This window comes from Salmo salar, chromosome 17 (genome assembly GCF_965601325.2).
Source record: "Salmo salar chromosome 17, fSalSal1, whole genome shotgun sequence".
NCBI classification, from domain to species: domain Eukaryota; kingdom Metazoa; phylum Chordata; class Actinopteri; order Salmoniformes; family Salmonidae; genus Salmo; species Salmo salar.
The window spans coordinates 85,966,091-85,985,829 of NC_138307.1; the positions used below are offsets into that span (position 1 = coordinate 85,966,091).

Here is a 19,739-nt window from a genome sequence, read left to right on the forward strand (position 1 = left end):
GTGGTAAGGCTCTCTCCTCATGGTGGCCTTCGCCTCCTCAAGTGCTGTGGTAAGGCTCTCTCCTCATGGTGGCCTTTACCTCCTCAAGCGCTGTGGTAAGGCTCTCTCTCAGCTCCTGGACAGAGTTCTTCAGCTGGGTCCTGCACTGGTTGATCTGGTCCTGTAGAAGCTCTGTGTCTAAGCTGGAGGTGGTGTAGCTGGGGGGCTGATCCTTTAGCTCTCTCTCTCCATCTCTCTGTATCTCTGTCTCTCTCTCCTCCCTCTCTGTCTCTCTGTCTCTCTCTCTGTCTCTCTCTCCTCCCTCTCTCTCTCTCTGTCTCTCTGTCTCTCTGTCTCTCTCTCCTCCCTCTCTGTCTCTCTGTCTCTCTCTCTGTCACTCTCTCCTCCCTCTCTCTCTCTCTGTCTCTCTGTCTCTCTCTGTCTCTCTCTGTCACTCTCTCACTCTCTGTCTCCCTCCATCTGTACATGTGATTATGCAGCACATGAGCTATTTGTTTTTAAAGTGGGGTGGGAGTGTGGGGAGGTTTTAATGAAATGAAATGAGAATGTATCAGTAAAGAAAGTCTCCCTCTCTCTCCCTCTCTTTATTTCTCTCTCTCCCTCTCTTTCTCTCTCTCCCTCTTCTCTCTCTCACTCACGCAATGTTTTACTTAAAAACTGCACTGTTGGTTAGGGCCTGTAAGTAAGCGTTTCACTGTAAGGTGTACTACAACTGTTGTATTCGGCGCAGGTGACAAATACGATTTGATTTGATTTGACTTTCACTCTCTCTCTCCTCTTGTCCCTTTACATCAGGGTGGGTTTAATAGTAATTTTGGCTTAAGGGCCACATGGGGATTTTGAAAGAGAGAGACCGTTTTTGGACTGATTTGTTTGTCAAAATCAATTTGCAGGTCCATCATCATTTGTCAAACGATCCATCTGGTTTTAGACATTCAAGTGTAGCCCGAAGTCCTTTTTCAATCCTAAATAATAATTTGTTGAGATGCAAAGATGTTTTTTTTTTGCAACCAAGTTTCTTTGTACATTAACATGCACTATAATATGTAAGTGTGATACAGCGAGAGAGCGAGTGTGTGACCTTACTTAAGGTTAGTGCGTGTCTGAGGGGTTTGCTCTGTGTCTTCTGTCAGAACAGGAGATGTGTTGTTAGAACTAGCAGGATGTTGATGTGATTCTAGTCTGTCAGAACAGGAGATGTGTTGTTAGAACTAGCAGGATGTTGATGTGATTCTAGTCTGTCAGAACAGGAGATGTGTTGTTAGAACTAGCAGGATGTTGATGTGATTCTAGTCTGTCAGAACAGGAGATGTGTTGTTAGAACTAGCAGGATGTTGATGTGATTCTAGTCTGTCAGAACAGGAGATGTGTTGTTAGAACTAGCAGGATGTTGATGTGATTCTAGTCTGACTGATAATGAGAGTGGGCAGGGCTGAGGCTTTTAGGACACAACCACTAGTGTAGAGAGGACGATATGGGCTGGTTGCTGTTCTGCAGTACCATATCATTTCCTCATCTCTTCTCCTCACGTCATCTGAATTCACTCCTCCTCCTCCTCAACAGTGACTAATCCAAGCCAGAAGCAGGTAGAAAAGAGCAGATGCTCTGAGCTATCCTACCAGGACCAAGCTACTACTACTGTCACAGTGTTACTGGCTAGCTCAGGTACTCTCAACATTCTCTGATCTATGTACAGGTAATGTACTATGTTACAGATGGAGCTGCTCTCTTATGTCATGTTAACTTATGTCACTTAAAAGTTGTGTTATGTTTTGTCATGTTATGCAATGTCATTTTAAATTAAGTTATGTTAAATGCATAATGTACGATTCTAGCGCAATGACTGGAAGTCTACAGGTACATTTGCAATGCTACCGTACCTGGAGACTTCACAGTCATTGTGCTAATGCTAGATAGCATTTGCTCGTGAAACAACCACTACCTTCCTTCATAATGCACACAGAGACGTTAAAATGGTATTCATGATCCCTTTAACACTATTAAAGGTTATTAAATGTAAAGCTAAGTTGTTATGTAATATAATATCATTGTTTCCTCTGTAGATCGGTTGGTAGAATGTCTCTGCTGCTTTGTTGGGCAGTGATGGCTCTGCACCTCGCAACAGGCAAATATAAAAGTTGAAACTTGAAATGAAACAGTGTGTGTGTAAATAGTTTAATTCAATGATAAAGAACACCCTCTGTGTTCTGTAATTAAAAAACCATGTAACCTTTATTTAACTAGGCAGGTCAGGTAACTCTTTATCCACAATATAGCAGGTGGTGTAAAGCCATAACACATACGTTTTTCCAGTATCAGACTTTGATTGATAATGTCAAAGGCCACACTGAAGTCTAACAAAACAGCTCCCACAATCTTTTTATCATGATTTTCACTCAGCCAATCATCAACCATTTTTGTAAGCGTCGTACATGTTCAATGTCCACCTCTATAAGCATGCTGAAAGTCTGTTGTCAATTTGTTAACTGTAAAATTGCATTGTATCTGGTCAAACACAACTCTAAATGCTATAAAGTATTTGAGGTGCTACTTGATCTAGTTTATTTTGCACTTTTGGGATTATTCCATTAATTGCTTTAATGTACCAGGTAAACTAAGTCAACCACAGCTCTTTAACAGTACATACTGTCGGTGTGTGTAGTTGTTGTTCCAGGGGTGGATGCTGCCTCGGGGGTGGTGAACACTACAGAGGAGGAGGTGGAAGGGGTGGACTCCCAGTCACCATGCCCAGCCGGGTGGCATCAGAATGAGCATCGCTGCTTCTCCTTCTACCCCGTCTGGGCCACCTGGGCCACTGCAGAGGTAACACTTGTAACAGGGAGAGACAATTACTAATTACTACTACTATTTCACAACCATTGATACTTCAAGACTAGCAAGCACACATTTACATCAGGAAATGTCCATTTCTAGCCTGCATTGATCTTTGCTCCCTGAGGTACTGCCTGGGCTTTAGCTCAGCGGGCTAACACAGTGTTTTCTGGGTGTCCCTCTAGTCGTACTGCTCCCAGCACAGAGGGAACCTGGTGTCGGTTCACAGCCCTGGTCAACAGATGTTTGTCCAGGATCTGGTCAGGAGACACACAGACCAGCCGGTCTGGATAGGAGGCTACGACGCAGCTCAGGTAAACTGGGTCAATAATTCATCAGTCAGTCAGTCTGTCAATCAATCTGTCAAATGTCTACAGGTTACACAGGAAAAGCTCAATGTACTTTCTGTTTAAAAACAAAAAGTAGTGGAATCAATCAATCAATGTTTTTCTGTGATAAGGAGGGGATGTGGCTGTGGAGTGACGGCTCAGCTGTTGACCGTTTTTACTGGGAGGAGGATGAGCCCAGTAACTCTGGACAGGGGGAGAACTGTATGGAGCTACACACAGGAGGTACACACACACACACACACACACACACACACACACACACTCTGAGCACATTGAAATAACTGAAGTGTGATTTGTTGTTGCCTTGACAACAGGTGGGCAGGGCTGGAATGATGTGTCCTGTGGAGAGCTGAGGTTCTATGTGTGTTCTATGGAGACAAGGTAGCAGGACAACACTGTCTTGTATCTGGACATGTTCTTACAGAGACCATATTAACACTAAATTACATTCATGTATTTTTTTTCATTTTCTTTTAGATCTGGTTTAGCAGGAATGCAAAGTCAGAAGAAAGCACACGAGAGAGGTAGGCTTGCCTTGGCCCATTGCCTAGGCTAGACAATATGTTTATTGTGTTACAGGTACAGTTCCTTGTTGAATGGCACTCTGACATTTAGAAGATGATTAATGACACTTGTGAACGCATTGCCCTTTAACACTTTAAAACGTGTTGACCAGTCTGGAATTGTTTTTAAACTATTAAGCTTTTTGTCCTCCTAGAAAACCTCTTCCTCTTTAATGGGATATCTTCAACATTATAAAGCTCCCTTTATTTAAATCTCCCATTTTAAATCTGACTTCCAACATTCTGTTCACTCAAAACAATGTGACTTTGACACTAATCAGCTATTTTGACCCCTTTCCCAGTAGCTTCGACAAAAACATAGAGCATATTATTAGTCTACTCTGCTATTCAAATCTAAAATTAGAACAGAAATAACTTTTACCAGTCAAACTATACAGCTGTTTTGGTAACTGCATCAACTAGTTTAATGTAGCTAACTTCCTACTGTTGAATTAACTGCTATAGAACTAGTTTAATGTAGCTAACTTCCCACTGTTGAATTAACTGCTATAGAACTAGTTTAATGTAGCTAACTTCCCACTGTTGAATTAACTGCTATAGAACTAGTTTAATGTAGCTAACTTCCCACTGTTGAATTAACTGCTATAGAACTAGTTTAATGTAGCTAACTTCCCACTGTTGAATTAACTGCTATAGAACTAGTTTAATGTAGCTAACTTCCCACTGTTGAAGTAACTGCTATAGAACTAGTTTAATGTAGCTAACTTCCTACTGTTGAATTAACTGCTATAGAACTAGTTTAATGTAGCTAACTTCCCACTGTTGAATTAACTGCTATAGAACTAGTTTAATGTAGCTAACTTCCCACTGTTGAATTAACTGCTATAGAACTAGTTTAATGTAGCTAACTTCCCACTGTTGAATTAACTGCTATAGAACTAGTTTAATGTAGCTAACTTCCCACTGTTGAATTAACTGCTATATAACTAGTTTAATGTAGCTAACTTCCCACTGTTGAATTAACTGCTATAGAACTAGTTTAATGTAGCTAACTTCCCACTGTTGAATTAACTGCTATAGAACTAGTTTAATGTAGCTAACTTCCCACTGTTGAATTAACTGCTATAGAACTAGTTTAATGTAACTAACTTCCCACTGTTGAATTAACTGCTATAGAACTAGTTTAATGTAGCTAACTTCCTACTGTTGAATTAACTGCTATAGAACTAGTTTAATGTAGCTAACTTCCCACTGTTGAATTAACTGCTATAGAACTAGTTTAATGTAGCTAACTTCCCACTGTTGAATTAACTGCTATATAACTAGTTTAATGTAGCTAACTTCCCACTGTTGAATTAACTGCTATAGAACTAGTTTAATGTAGCTAACTTCCCACTGATGAATTAACTGCTATAGAACTAGTTTAATGTAGCTAACTTCCTACTGTTGAATTAACTGCTATAGAACTAGTTTAATGTAGCTAACTTCCCACTGTTGAATTAACTGCTATAGAACTAGTTTAATGTAGCTAACTTCCCACTGTTGAATTAACTGCATCAACTAGTTTAATGTAGCTAACTTCCTACTGTTGAATTAACTGCTATAGAACTAGTTTAATGTAGCTAACTTCCCACTGTTGAATTAACTGCTATATAGCTAGTTTAATGTAGCTAACTTCCCACTGTTGAATTAACTGCATCAACTAGTTTAATGTAGCTAACTTCCTACTGTTGAATTAACTGCTATAGAACTAGTTTAATGTAGCTAACTTCCCACTGTTGAATTAACTGCTATAGAACTAGTTTAATGTAGCTAACTTCCCACTGTTGAATTAACTGCTATAGAACTAGTTTAATGTAGCTAACTTCCTACTGTTGAATTAACTGCTATAGAACTAGTTTAATGTAGCTAACTTCCCACTGTTGAACTAACTGCTATAGAACTAGTTTAATGTAGCTAACTTCCTACTGTTGAATTAACTGCTATAGAACTAGTTTAATGTAGCTAACTTCCTACTGTTGAATTAACTGCTATAGAACTAGTTTAATGTAGCTAACTTCCCACTGTTGAATTAACTGCTATAGAACTAGTTTAATGTAGCTAACTTCCCACTGTTGAATTAACTGCTATAGAACTAGTTTAATGTAGCTAACTTCCCACTGTTGAATTAACTGCTATAGAACTAGTTTAATGTAGCTAACTTCCCACTGTTGAATTAACTGCTATAGAACTAGTTTAATGTAGCTAACTTCCCACTGTTGAATTAACTGCTATAGAACTAGTTTAATGTAGCTAACTTCCCAATGTTGAATTAACTGCTATAGAACTAGTTTAATGTAGCTAACTTCCCACTGTTGAATTAACTGCTATAGAACTAGTTTAATGTAGCTAACTTCCCACTGTTGAATTAACTGCTATAGAACTAGTTTAATGTAGCTAACTTCCTACTGTTGAATTAACTGCTATAGAACTAGTTTAATGTAGCTAACTTCCCACTGTTGAATTAACTGCTATAGAACTAGTTTAATGTAGCTAACTTCCCACTGTTGAATTAACTGCTATAGAACTAGTTTAATGTAGCTAACTTCCCACTGTTGAATTAACTGCTATAGAACTAGTTTAATGTAGCTAACATCCCACTGTTGAATTAACTGCTATAGAACTAGTTTAATGTAGCTAACTTCCTACTGTTGAATTAACTGCTATAGAACTAGTTTAATGTAGCTAACTTCCCACTGTTGAATTAACTGCTATAGAACTAGTTTAATGTAGCTAACTTCCCACTGTTGAATTAACTGCTATAGAACTAGTTTAATGTAGCTAACTTCCCACTGTTGAATCAACTGCTATAGAACTAGTTTAATGTAGCTAACTTCCTACTGTTGAATTAACTGCTATAGAACTAGTTTAATGTAGCTAACATCCCACTGTTGAATTAACTGCATCAACTAGTTTAATGTAGCTAACATCCCACTGTTGAATTAACTGCTATAGAACTAGTTTAATGTAGCTAACTTCCCACTGTTGAATTAACTGCTATAGAACTAGTTTAATGTAGCTAACATCCCACTGTTGAATTAACTGCTATAGAACTAGTTTAATGTAGCTAACTTCCCACTGTTGAATTAACTGCTATAGAACTAGTTTAATGTAGCTAACTTCCCACTGTTGAATTAACTGCTATAGAACTAGTTTAATGTAGCTAACTTCCCACTGTTGAATTAACTGCTATAGAACTAGTTTAATGTAGCTAACTTCCCACTGTTGAATTAACTGCTATAGAACTAGTTTAATGTAGCTAACTTCCCACTGTTGAATTAACTGCTATAGAACTAGTTTAATGTAGCTAACATCCCACTGTTGAATTAACTGCTATAGAACTAGTTTAATGTAGCTAACTTCCCACTGATGAATTAACTGCTATAGAACTAGCAATGTGAAACATGTATTTCTAGATGAAACACTGATTAAGTTTGGTGAATAAGTGACTGTATGATTGTATGTGTTGTAATAGTCAATTAAAAAATGTGCTTAGAGTTTTGAAACAACTGTCTTTTTGATTAACGGTTTTGAGTTTTGTACAAAGCATTGCTAAAATTTACCACATACTTGTGAAAACTGCACCAAAGCAATACAAACACAAATATATATCTTTCTCTCTCCTCCCTCCCTCCCCCAGAGCTGGTTGAAGAGGTGAGTATTTATGACGTCCTGTGGGAGACCAGTAAGAGAGTAGCAGATGAGACCCTCTACTCAGCCTTCCTCAGAGGGATGTATTCCAGACGTCTGCCTGCCCGCTGCTATGCTGACTTCTGCCACCAGGAGATGCTATACCTGGACAGAGTCATCACCATGCTGCAGGTGAAAAGAAAATACATTAAATAAAACAAATACCGTAACGTTTTACTTACTATGACTGTGATACGTGGTTGTCATCCCTAGCTATCTTAAGATAAGTTGCTCTGTGTGTGTAAATGTGTGTATGCGTGTGTGTGAGCCAGGTGCTGATCAGAACAGTCCAGGGTCCTCCAGACATCATGCAGTTTCTCCAGAGAACACATCAACGCTACCAGGAGTCTCTGAAGGAGGCCCAGAACCAAACTCCACCACACCTGGTAAGAAGCTGTTATAACAATCACCCTTAATATACCATTTAAGATAATATATCTTAATATACAATTTAAGATAATATTTCTTAATATACAATTTAAGATAATATATCTTAATATACAGTATATTACGCAGTAGCTAAAGCTTAATAATAGCCACACCATACCAAACCTTCACAAACGTTTCTTAACTTTATTAGGGTAATATCTCAAGTAAATCAAGTCATTGTTTATAGGGAAAATACAAGCAGAAGAGTGAATGTAAACCTGGGAAAAAATGCACTTCCCTCCACTGTGCCCAATAAAATACCATACAACCCTCCCCAAAGCAAAAAAACATTGACAACCCTGCCCTATTTTGGACCCCCCCTCCCAACCTGTAAATGTAGATCTGTCCCGTAGACTATAGAAAAGTAGGTAGTCTTTGAATTTGTAGTCTCACTCAACCCTCACACTTTCACCACTGCATTTCAAATACAAATTCTGTAGCTAAGTCTCCCTCTTTTTCTCAGAGAAAATGGCTTGATTCTACTGTTCAAAAGACATGACCCATAACACCGGTGGTACGTTTTTTTCTTTTTATCATGATTTGGCAGGCCGCATTTTACATTCATAAAGCATATCGCGGGCCGTTCTAAAACTAGGCTACTTGTGGACTGTTAACCATTTGTTTAGGCTACACCTTGATCAGTCATGTTACCTCATTAGCTAGCAATAGTTAACTACCTAGGGGTGTGTTCAGCAGGATCAAGAATAAACATCCCTCTCTGACTGTTGAAAAAGGAATAATGGTGGTAATATTCATAGAATTTCTATCTGCAACGTTCCAGAACGTTTTTCAACTGATAAATTTACCAGTAGCCTATATTGTTGTCTTAGGTCTCTCTTTATGTAGTGTCGTGTTGTCTGTCTTGTTGTGGTGTGTGTGTGTGTGCATATATATACACATATATACAGTTGAAGTCGGAAGTTTACATACACTTAGGTTTCTTGTTAACAAACTATAGTTTTTGCAAGACGGTTAGGACATCTACTTTGGGCATGACACAAGTCATTTTTCCAACAATTGTTTACAGACAGATTATTTCACTTATAACTCACTGTATCACAATTCCAGTGGGTCAGAAGTTTACATAAACTAAGTTGACTATGACTTTAAACAGCTTGGAAAATTCCAGAAAATGATGTCATGGCTTTAGAAGCTTCTGATAGGCTAATTGACATCATTTGAGTCAATTGGAGGTGTACCTGTGGATGTATTTAAAGGCCTACCTTCAAACTTAGTGCCTCTTTGCTTGACATCATGGGAAAATCAAGAGAAATCAGTCAAGACCTCAGAAACAAATTGTAGACCTCCACAAGTCTGGTTCATCCTTGGGAGCAATTTCCAAACGCCTGAAGGTACGCATCCGTCATACTGCTCAGGAAGGAGATGCGTTCTGTCTCCTAGAGATGAATTTAATTTGGTGCGAGAAGTGCAAATCAATTCCAGAACAACAGCAAAGGACCTAGTGAAGATGCTGGAGAAAACAGGTAGAAAAGTATCTATGTCCATAGTAAAACGAGTCCTATATCGACATAACCTGAAAGGCCGCTCAGCAAGAAAGAAGCCCCTGCTCCAAAACCGCCATAAAAAAATGCCAGACTATGGTTTGCAACTCCACATGGGGACAAAGATTGTACTTTTTGGAGAAATGTCCTCTTGTCTGATGAAACAAAAATAGAACTGTTTGGCCATAATGACCATCGTTATGTTTGGAGGAAAAAGGGGGAGGCTTGCAAGCCGAAGAACACCATACCAACCGTGAAACACGGGAATGGCAGCATGATGTTGTGGGGGTGCTTTGCTGCAGGAGAGACTGGTGCACTTCACAAAATAGATGGCATCATGAGGGAGGAAAATTATGTGGATATATTGAAGCAACATCTCAAGACATCAGTCAGGAAGTTAAACCTTGGTCGCAAATGGGTCTTCCAAATGGACAATGACCCAAGCATACTTGCAAAGTTGTGGCAAAATGACTTAAGGTTAAAAAAGTCAAGGTATTGGAGTGGCCATCACAAATCCCTGACCTCAATCCCATAGAAAATGTGTGGGCAGAACTGAAAAAGTGTGTGCGAGCGAGGAGGCCTACAAACCTGACTCAGTTACACCAGCTCTGTCAGGAGTAAAGGGCCAAAATTCACCCAACTTATTGTGGGAAGTTTGTAGAAGGCTACACGAAACATTTGACCCAAGTTAAACATTTTGAAGGCAATGCTACCAAATACTAATTGAGTTTATGTAAACTTCTGACCCACTGGGAATGTGATGAAAGAAATAAAAGCTGAAATATATAAATCTCTCTACTATTATTCTGACATTTCACATTCTTAAAATAAAGTTGTGATCCTAACTGACCTAAAACAGGGAATTTGTACTGGGATTAAATGTCAGGAATTGTGAAAACTGAGTTTAAATGTATTTGGCTAAGGTGTATGTAAACTTCTGACTTCAACTGCATGTACATGAAGGCAGGGTAAAGTGACAAGGCATCAGGATAGATGTCAAGCAAAGAGGCACTGAGTTTGTAGGCCTTGAAATACATCCACAAGTACATCTCCAATTGACTCAAATGATGTAAATTAGCCTATCAGTCCACAGTTATCTTCTGGGTGACTCTCAAAAAACTTGGCTTGACCACAAACCCAAGGGCTCTTTTAAATGTAACCAGTGCAACCATTGCAGAAATATTGCACAGAAAAAGTGTTTTGTTGACACAGCTTCCAAAATGGAGTATTACGCCAAGCATTTCATTAACTGCAAAACCACTCATGTCATCTATAGATTGGAATGTCCACAGTGCAAGGTGTTCTAAATTGGATGGACAAAGAGACGCCTTCAAGACTGCTTAGCGGAACACAAGTATGCCATACGGGTAGGCAATAAAGACTACCCCATGGCAAGGCACTACAAGTCCTTACACCATGGCAACCCTGCCTCCCTACAAGCTATGGGTATTGATCATGTTCCGGCCTCTATTAGAAAAGGGGACCGTCTAAAACAGTTAAACTAAAGGGAAAGTTTTTGGATTTATAAACTACAGGCCACTAAGTACCCTGGTTTAAATGAAGATATGGATTTCTCACCCTTCCTGTAGGGTCGTGATAGGTCCATTTGCTGTCATCTAGTGGACATTTTGCTCAATTGCCCTCAGCTATGTTTAGACTGTTGTTGTTCATGTTTGGCTGTGGTCTAGTGTACTATGGAATACATTGCTTTCTTATTCTTCACACTTCTCCCAGTCATATTTAAGGTTAGAACTACCTTTCTAAGTGTTCTGATACTTCTAGCTTGGAGTTGTATTTTTATGATAACATAGCTACAGTATTTCACTTTTTAATGTGTATAGTATTGCTTACTAGGTGTGTCCAATCAATTTTGTAACCACTCCCTCTTCAAATTAGGGCTAATAGGAAAAGCTGTTCAAAAGAGGACATTGTATTATTTCTTTGTACTCCCTGACGAAGGCCATGCAGGCGAAACACGTCGGATTTTTTAAACTTTTTCTATTGAACATGCCATACAAATAAAGGTATTTTAATTAATTATATGAAGAGTGCCTTGGTCCTCCTTTCTTTTTGATGACCAATTCACCCCTTTTGCCAAAGAGCACCTTCTGTCTACCAAAATGTACTATTGTGTACCTTAGTAGCGCTTCCCTTCCTCATCTTTCTACTAGCCTATCAGAAGCTTCCAAAGCCATGACATCATTTTCTGGAATTTTCCCAACTGTTTAAAGGCACAGTCAACTTAGTGTATGTAAACTTCTGACCCACTGGAATTGTGATACAGTGAGATATAAGTGAAAAATATCTGGCTGTTAACAATTGTTGGAAAAATTACTTGTGTCATGTACAAAGTAGATGTCCTAACCGACTTGACAAAACTATAGTTTGTTGACAAGAAATTTGTGGAGTGGTTGAAAAACAAGTTTTAATGACTCCAACCTAAGTGTATGTAAACTTCTGACTTCTACTTCAAATACCTTACTAATATCTATCCTGATGCATAGTCACTTTACCCTGCCTTCATGTACATACTGTATCAACATCAAATGCCTTATAACTATGAACATTGATCTGGTACTGGTACTTCCTGTATATAGCTCCACATTGATCTGGTACTGGTACTCCCTGTATATAGCTCCACATTGATCTGGTACTGGTACTTCCTGTATATAGCTCCACATTGATCTGGTACTGGTACTTCCTGTATATAGCTCCACATTGATCTGGTACTGGTGTTCCCTGTATATAGCTCCACATTGATCTGGTACTGGTACTCCCTGTATATAGCTCCACATTGATCTGGTACTGGTACTCCCTGTATATAGCTCCACATTGATCTGGTACTGGTACTTCCTGTATATAGCTCCACATTGATCTGGTACTGGTATTCCCTGTATATAGCTCCACATTGATCTGGTACTTCCTGTATATAGCTCCACATTGATCTGGTACTGTTGTTCCCTGTATATAGCTCCACATTGATCTGGTACTGTTGTTCCCTGTATATAGCTCCACATTGATCTGGTACTGGTACTTCCTGTATATAGCTCCACATTGATCTGGTACTGGTACTTCCTGTATATAGCTCCACATTGATCTGGTACTGGTATTCCCTGTATATAGCTCCACATTGATCTGGTACTGGTACTTCCTGTATATAGCTCCACATTGATCTGGTACTGGTACTTCCTGTATATAGCTCCACATTGATCTGGTACTGGTACTTCCTGTATATAGCTCCACATTGATCTGGTACTTCCTGTATATAGCTCCACATTGATCTGGTACTGGTATTCCCTGTATATAGCTCCACATTGATCTGGTACTGTTGTTCCCTGTATATAGCTCCACATTGATCTGGTACTGGTACTTCCTGTATATAGCTCCACATTGATCTGATACTGGTGTTCCCTGTATATAGCTCCACATTGATCTGGTACTGGTACTTCCTGTATATAGCTCCACATTGATCTGGTACTGGTATTCCCTGTATATAGCTCCACATTGATCTGGTACTGGTACTTCCTGTATATAGCTCCACATTGATCTGGTACTGGTATTCCCTGTATATAGCTCCACATTGATCTGGTACTGGTATTCCGTGATAATACCTCTACATTGATATGGTACTGGTACTACCTGTATATAGCTCCACATTGATCTGGTACTGGTACTTCCTGTATATAGCTCCACATTGATCTGGTACTGGTACTTCCTGTATATAGCTCCACATTGATCTGGTACTGGTACTTCCTGTATATAGCTCCACATTGATCTGGTACTGGTACTACCTGTATATAGCTCCACATTGATCTGGTACTGGTACTTCCTGTATATAGCTCCACATTGATCTGGTACTGGTATTCCCTGTATATAGCTCCACATTGATCTGGTACTGGTATTCCGTGATAATACCTCTACATTGATCTGGTACTCCCTGTATATAGCTCCACATTGATCTGGTACTGGTACTTCCTGTATATAGCTCCACATTGATCTGGTACTGGTATTCCCTGTATATAGCTGAATGTTGATCTGGTACTACCTGTATATAGCTCCACATTGATCTGGTACTGGTACTTCCTGTATATAGCTCCATATTGATCTACTACTGTTACTTCCTGTATATAGCTCCACATTGATCTGGTACTGGTACTTCCTGTATATAGCTCCACATTGATCTGGTACTGGTACTTCCTGTATATAGCTCCATATTGATCTACTACTGTTACTTCCTGTATATAGCTCCACATTGATCTGGTACTGGTACTTCCTGTATATAGTTCCACATTTATTTTATTCCTCCTGTTACTTTTATTTGTGTTATTATTTTTTAACTCTGCATCGTTTGGAAGGGCTCGTAAGCATTTCACAGTAAAGTCTACACCAGTTGTATTCAGCACATGTGACAAATAAATGTAATTCGATTTTCCTCATCCTCCGCCTGCCTACAGAACCGGTCCTCCATCCAGCCCTCTGCAGCTGTGTTTCAGTACCTTCACACCTTCCATAACCACATAGTAAACTCCCTGTCTCTCTTCCTCCTCCATCTCCTCCTCCTCCTCCTCCTGCCTACAGAACCTGTCCTCCATCCAGCCCTCTGCAGCCGTGCGTCAGTACCTCCAGAGCTTCCATGACATTGTGAATGAGGAGCCCATCTACTGGCTGGTGTCTCTGCTGCCCAGAGCCCTGCTCAGACCTTACCTGGCAAAGAACCTGCCCCTGGGAGAGAGGACCAGACCAGGCCCCAGGCCCTGCCTCTACCCCTGGCTAAGCCTCTTCCCCTGCCCCTGCTACCAGTGGGGGGGAGAGGACATGAAGTCAGACCAGAGGAACCAGAAAGACAAGTCAGGGGCATATTACAGGTATCTTGAAGTTTATAGCCTATGGAGGTTTATAGTGTCTCAACTCAACTCACAAAACATTGTTGTGTTTAATCTTGTCAAGTGTGGTGATATTGTGGAGTGACTCTTTTCTAACCTGTTTCTCTCTCCAGGCCTCTACTGGAGAAGTACCAGGATGTGATAGATGTCTATAAGGCTGTCAACATCTTCAGACTCCAGATGATCAACGAGAAGGCTCTCTTCACCTCCAGGTGCGGTTAGCCTGACTTAGGTCTACAGTTAGCCCGACTTAGGTCTACAGTTAGCCCGACTTAGGTCTACAGTTAGCCCGACTTAGGTCTACAGTTAGCCCGACTTAGGTCTACAGTTAGCCCGACTTAGGTCTACAGTTAGCCCGACTTAGGTCTACAGTTAGCTCGACTTAGGTCTACAGTTAGCCTGGTCCTGCTTTCTCATTCTACAGTTAGCCAGGTCCTGCTTACTAAGTATACAGTTAGCCAGGTCCTGCTTACTAAGTATACAGTTAGCTTGGTCCTGCTATTTAATTCTACAGTTAGCCAGGTCCTGCTTACTAAGTATACAGTTAGCTTGGTCCTGCTAAACAAGTCTTGCCAAGTCTCCCTCGCAAAACAGGCTCTCAACCCTACGGACCTCCATAGCCTGGGTGCCAGTCTAATTAGTGATATCATTCTATTCCTTGTCAACATAATTTGGCATATGACATAGAGTACAGGAAGTGGAATCCCAACCAGGGAATTTGGTTTGTTGAAGTTGTGGGAACGTACATTTTTGGTTTACCATTGGTTCTGGGGAGGAAGCAATAACTTTACTGAACGGTAAAACGGAATTCTGAAAACTTAGCCTGTTCTGGGAACGTTAAGTTTTAGGTTGCAGGGAGGTTTCTGAGAACATCTTACTATGGTTCCAGTGACGTTTCTGAGAACGTCTTACTATGGTTCCAGGGAGGTTCTGAGAACGTCTTACTATGGTTCCAGGGAGGTTTCTGAGAACGTCTTACTATGGTTCCAGTGACGTTTCTGAGAATGTCTTACTATGGTTCCAGGGAGGTTCTGAGAACGTCTTACTATGGTTCCAGGGAGGTTTCTGAGAACGTCTTACTATGGTTCCAGGGAGGTTCTGAGAATGTCTTACTATGGTTCCAGGGAGGTTCTGAGAACGTCTTACTATGGTTCCAGGGAGGTTCTGAGAATGTCTTACTATGGTTCCAGGGAGGTTCTGAGAACGTCTTACTATGGTTCCAGGGAGGTTTCTGAGAATGTCTTACTATGGTTCTAGGGAGGTTCTGAGAACGTCTTACTATGGTTCCAGGGAGGTTTCTGAGAATGTCTTACTATAGTTCCAAGGAGGTTCTGAGAACGTCTTACTATGGTTCCAGGGAGGTTCTGAGAACGTCTTACTATGGTTCCCCGAACATTTTCCTGGGAGGTTTTATTTTAACGCTCAGAGAAACGGAATTATTGGTTATTTGGAGTTATTTTTTTTTGTTCCTTAAAACGTTCACTGAATGTTTCAATAATACTTTTAACAAAAGTTTTAGCTTTTTTTGGCTTAACTTTTTTAAAGTCCAAGCACAAATAGGACAAGGGCCGCAACTTTATGAGCTAGCTGGGATGTTAGCACAAAACAGGTCTGGATTTCAGGGTCTCAGTGAAACACTACAGTAGAACACGTGTATCACATTAACCTGGTGATCTCTGTATTAATGTTAAATATCTCTGTGATGTTCATCTCTGTATTACTAGCTGGCAGCGTAATATAACTGAGGTCATATATAATGTTGTCTCTGGCTGGAGCGTCCTAATACTTTTAAATATCAAATCAATTCTATAAATCAATGAATATCTGATGTAATCTAATCCGTCTGTGTAATATTATCCTAGTTGGTTTCCCACTGGTGACGAGGAGGAAGTGGAAGACCAACCCAACCTGTGGAGTCTGGACCTGACGTTAGCGTGAGTGACGTATTTACTTATGACATGTTTATCTTGTATTGAAATCAGTCGAGGATTGTGTACAACTGATAATGTGACTGTTTTTCTTTTTAACTTTCACATTTATTTTCTAACACACGGTCCCCCCTCCCCCCCCTCCCCCCTCCCAAAACAGTTATTCTTTGCAAAACTCCCAATTTAGACCAGCCCACTGTGCTTAAAGATGGACCGGCCCATCTGGCCCCAAACTGTCTTATGGCCAGTTCGTTTCTGGTTTATAGTGACTCTAGGGACAGCTATGTCAGGAGAGCCTTTCAGATAAGATGTGTTATCGTTCATTGGTCTTGTTTGTCCTGTCCCTTAAATCTGGTTGTTTCTGTCTCTCTTCTCTAGGTGAAGCTGTAGCAGTGCAGCTGTATAATACAGGGAGCTGTGTGTGTTTGGCTGTGTGTGTTGGTTTTCACACTGGGCAGGACTGTTCCTCTTGTCAGACATATTCCAATATTCCACTTTTATGTTTGAAACTTCTCCCCAACAACTACTGTTTAAACTGTATTAATGCAATAACACAATGAATGTACACATCTAATAAATGTCAACAAAGGAGCTACAATAAAATAAAAAACATTTAGATAAAATCAATCAAACTGTGTGAACTGTAAAATGGTATTTTCTTATGGGTGTTGCAATATGAATATTATACAGCCAATCACATTGCTGTTCTCTTCCACAATCAGAAGAATTGCTCTGGCTAGCCAATAAACAGATGGTATTGCTTCCAAGAATTGACCAATCAGAAAAAGCTAAGGTTGCCCGACTGGCACTTGGCCAATATTTGAATTCTCCATTGTATAAACTGTTGTATTTTTCCTGTGTTCATGTTTTATATTCATGTTGGATCCACTGATTTCAAACAATTAGACAATAGTTGTCCTTATCACGCCTAATTTCTGTGTCTTTAATTATTTCCTGGATTTACAATCAAAACAACTTGGCTAACATTATGGTTTCTATGTAAACCTGTTCTTAAATGAATAGATCAAACCCTTTCTCTTTGGGAAATACCAAACGTAACTCCTGTTAACACTTTCACCCTTCTGGGTATAACGTGTGAAGTTCCAATCCTGACGAGTGGATTGAGAAAAATAGAGGGTTTTAAATCAGAATTTATGGTCTGGATGACAATGACAGATTTACATGGCGAGGAGCGAGGATGTGACGTTCGTCATTAAGGGTAGACGAAGGCGCTGCGCGAGTTGGGTTCATTATTTTATTTTCAATGTGAACCAGCAAAAACAAACAATACAACGAACGAAAAGCTATGCGTGTAAACACATGCAACACCAAGACAAGATCCCACAACTGACTGTGGGGAAAAAAAAACACTAAACAAGCAAAAGGAAGAGTTATCTATTCAAAACGTAGATCAAAAAAAGTCCAGTTGCCAAGACAACCAGTACAAATTCCATCTAGACACTGTTGCTCTAGAGCACACAAAAACTATACATACTTCGGCCTAAACATCAGCGCCACAAGTAACTTCCACAAAGCTGTTGTCATGGCTTTCTTCAGAATGAGAGGACCAAAGCGCAGCTTGGTAAGTGCTCATGATTTATTCCACTATGAAACACTTGAACAAAAAGAAAACAAGCCAACAGTTCTGTTATGTACAGAAAACTAAACAGAAAACTACCCACAAACACAGGTGGGGAAAAAGGCTGTTTAAGTATGATTCCCAATCAGAGACAACAATAGACAGCTGCCTCTGATTGGAAACCATACTAGGCCAATCAAAGAAAAAGACAACATAGAAATATAACACATAGAATGCCCACCCCATGTCACACCCTGACCTAACCAAACAGAGAAAAACGTCTCTCTCATGTCAGGGCGTGACAGAGGATAGTTAGAAGCCCGATGGTTTCTCCCATAAAATTTGCACGGTAAGAAAAAATAAGCAGAAAATCAATGGTTCTAGAGTGAATACAGCAGCTGATGTCAGGATTCCATACCAGGTCTGTGTCTGTGAGTGTGTCAATGTTGGTAGAACATGAGCCCCGAATTCGCTCCAATGATTAATTATTGGTAGCGCAACCACTACCTCCAAACGTGTGTGTGTGTGTGTGTGTGTGTGTGTGTGTGTGTGTGTGTGTGTGTGTGCGTGTGAGTGGCTCTACCAGTGACTTCTTACCTGCTCCTGTATTACTGAGTGGTAGATGGACAGTCCTCTCTGTTTCCCTATCTCTCTCTCTCTCTCTCTCTCTCTCTCTCTCTCTCTCTCTCCAAGACTGGTGATAGTAGGATTTAATATTTTTTCATAAAAACATGTTAACCTGTTATGGTATAGGGGTCAGTATTTTCACGCCCGGATAAAAAACGTACCCGAATTAATCTGGTTACTACTCCTGCCCAGAAACTAGAATATGCATATAATTAGTAGATTTGGATAGAAAACATTCTAAAGTTTCTAAAACTGTTTGAATGGTGTCTGTGAGTATAACAGAACTCATATGGCAGGCCAAAACCTGAGAAGATTCTATACAGGATGTGTCCTGTCTGTCAATTTGTTCTCCTTCTAGGGCATCTCTATCAAAAATACAGAATCTCTGCTGTAACGTGACATTTTCTAAGGCTTTCATTGGCTCTCAGAAGGCGCCTGAAAGTGGAATGAGAGCTCTCCAGTCTCAGGGCGAAAAACAGCAGGAGTTTTTGTGAGTGGTTCTGCTGAGAACAATGACAATGGAGCGCGCGTGCACGAGAGTACTCCATTTTTTTCTTTCAGTATTTGAACGAATACAACGTCGCCCGGTTGGAATATTATCGCTATTTTACGAGAAAAATAGCATACAAATTTATTTTAAACAGCGTTTAACATGATTCAAAATACGGTAATGGAATATTTTAAAAAATGTTGTCACGAAATGTGCAGGCGCGTCACCCTTCGGATAGTGACTTGAACGCACGAACAAAACGGAGCTATTTGGATATAACTATGGATTATTTCGAACCAAAACAACATTTGTTGTTGAAGTAGAAGTCCTGGGAGTGCATTCTGATGAAGAACAGCAAAGGTAATCCAATATTTCTCATAGTAAATCTGAGTTTGGTGAGGGCCAAACTTGGTGGGTGTCAAATTAGCTAGCCATGATGGCCGGGCTATGTACTCAGAATATTGCAAAATGTGCTTTCACCGAAAAGCTATTTTAAAATCTGACACCGCGATTGCATAAAGGAGTTCTGTATCTATAATTATTTTAAGAATTATGTTTTTTGTCAACGTTTATCATGAGTAATTTAATAAATTCACCGGAAGTTTTCGGTGGGTATGCTAGTTCTGAACATCACATGCTAATGTAAAAAGCTGGTTTTTGATATAAGTATGAACTTGATTGAACAAAACATGCATGTATTGTATAACATAATGTCCTAGGAGTGTCATCTGATGAAGATCAAAGGTTAGTGCTGCATTTAACTGTGTTTTGTGTTTTATTGACACATGTCCTTGCTTGGAAAATGGCTTTGTGATTATTTTTGTCTATGTACTCTCCTAACATAATCTAATGTTTTGCTTTCGCTG

General features: G+C 39.9%; 1 protein-coding gene across 5 annotated transcripts; it reads left to right on the forward strand.

Moving 5' to 3' along the window:
- The first annotated feature begins 1,504 nt into the window (after positions 1 to 1,504).
- Positions 1,505 to 16,800, forward strand: LOC123728279 (uncharacterized). Of its 5 annotated transcripts, none has more exons than XM_082964323.1 (13): positions 1,505 to 1,696; positions 2,064 to 2,125; positions 2,675 to 2,823; positions 3,018 to 3,146; positions 3,293 to 3,404; positions 3,497 to 3,563; positions 3,660 to 3,706; positions 7,386 to 7,567; positions 7,708 to 7,821; positions 13,945 to 14,231; positions 14,363 to 14,461; positions 16,112 to 16,183; positions 16,556 to 16,800. In XM_082964323.1, the coding sequence occupies exons 1-13, from the start codon at positions 1,689 to 1,691 to the stop codon at positions 16,557 to 16,559; spliced, it is 1,332 nt and encodes a 443-aa protein (XP_082820449.1). In that variant the 5' UTR covers positions 1,505 to 1,688; the 3' UTR covers positions 16,560 to 16,800. The 5 variants fall into 5 exon arrangements, with proteins under 5 accessions (XP_082820449.1, XP_082820451.1, XP_082820452.1 ...); XM_082964325.1 differs by having other exon boundaries at positions 1,508 to 1,665; XM_082964321.1 differs by having other exon boundaries at positions 1,513 to 1,696; positions 2,663 to 2,823.
- The last annotated feature ends 2,939 nt before the right edge of the window (positions 16,801 to 19,739 follow it).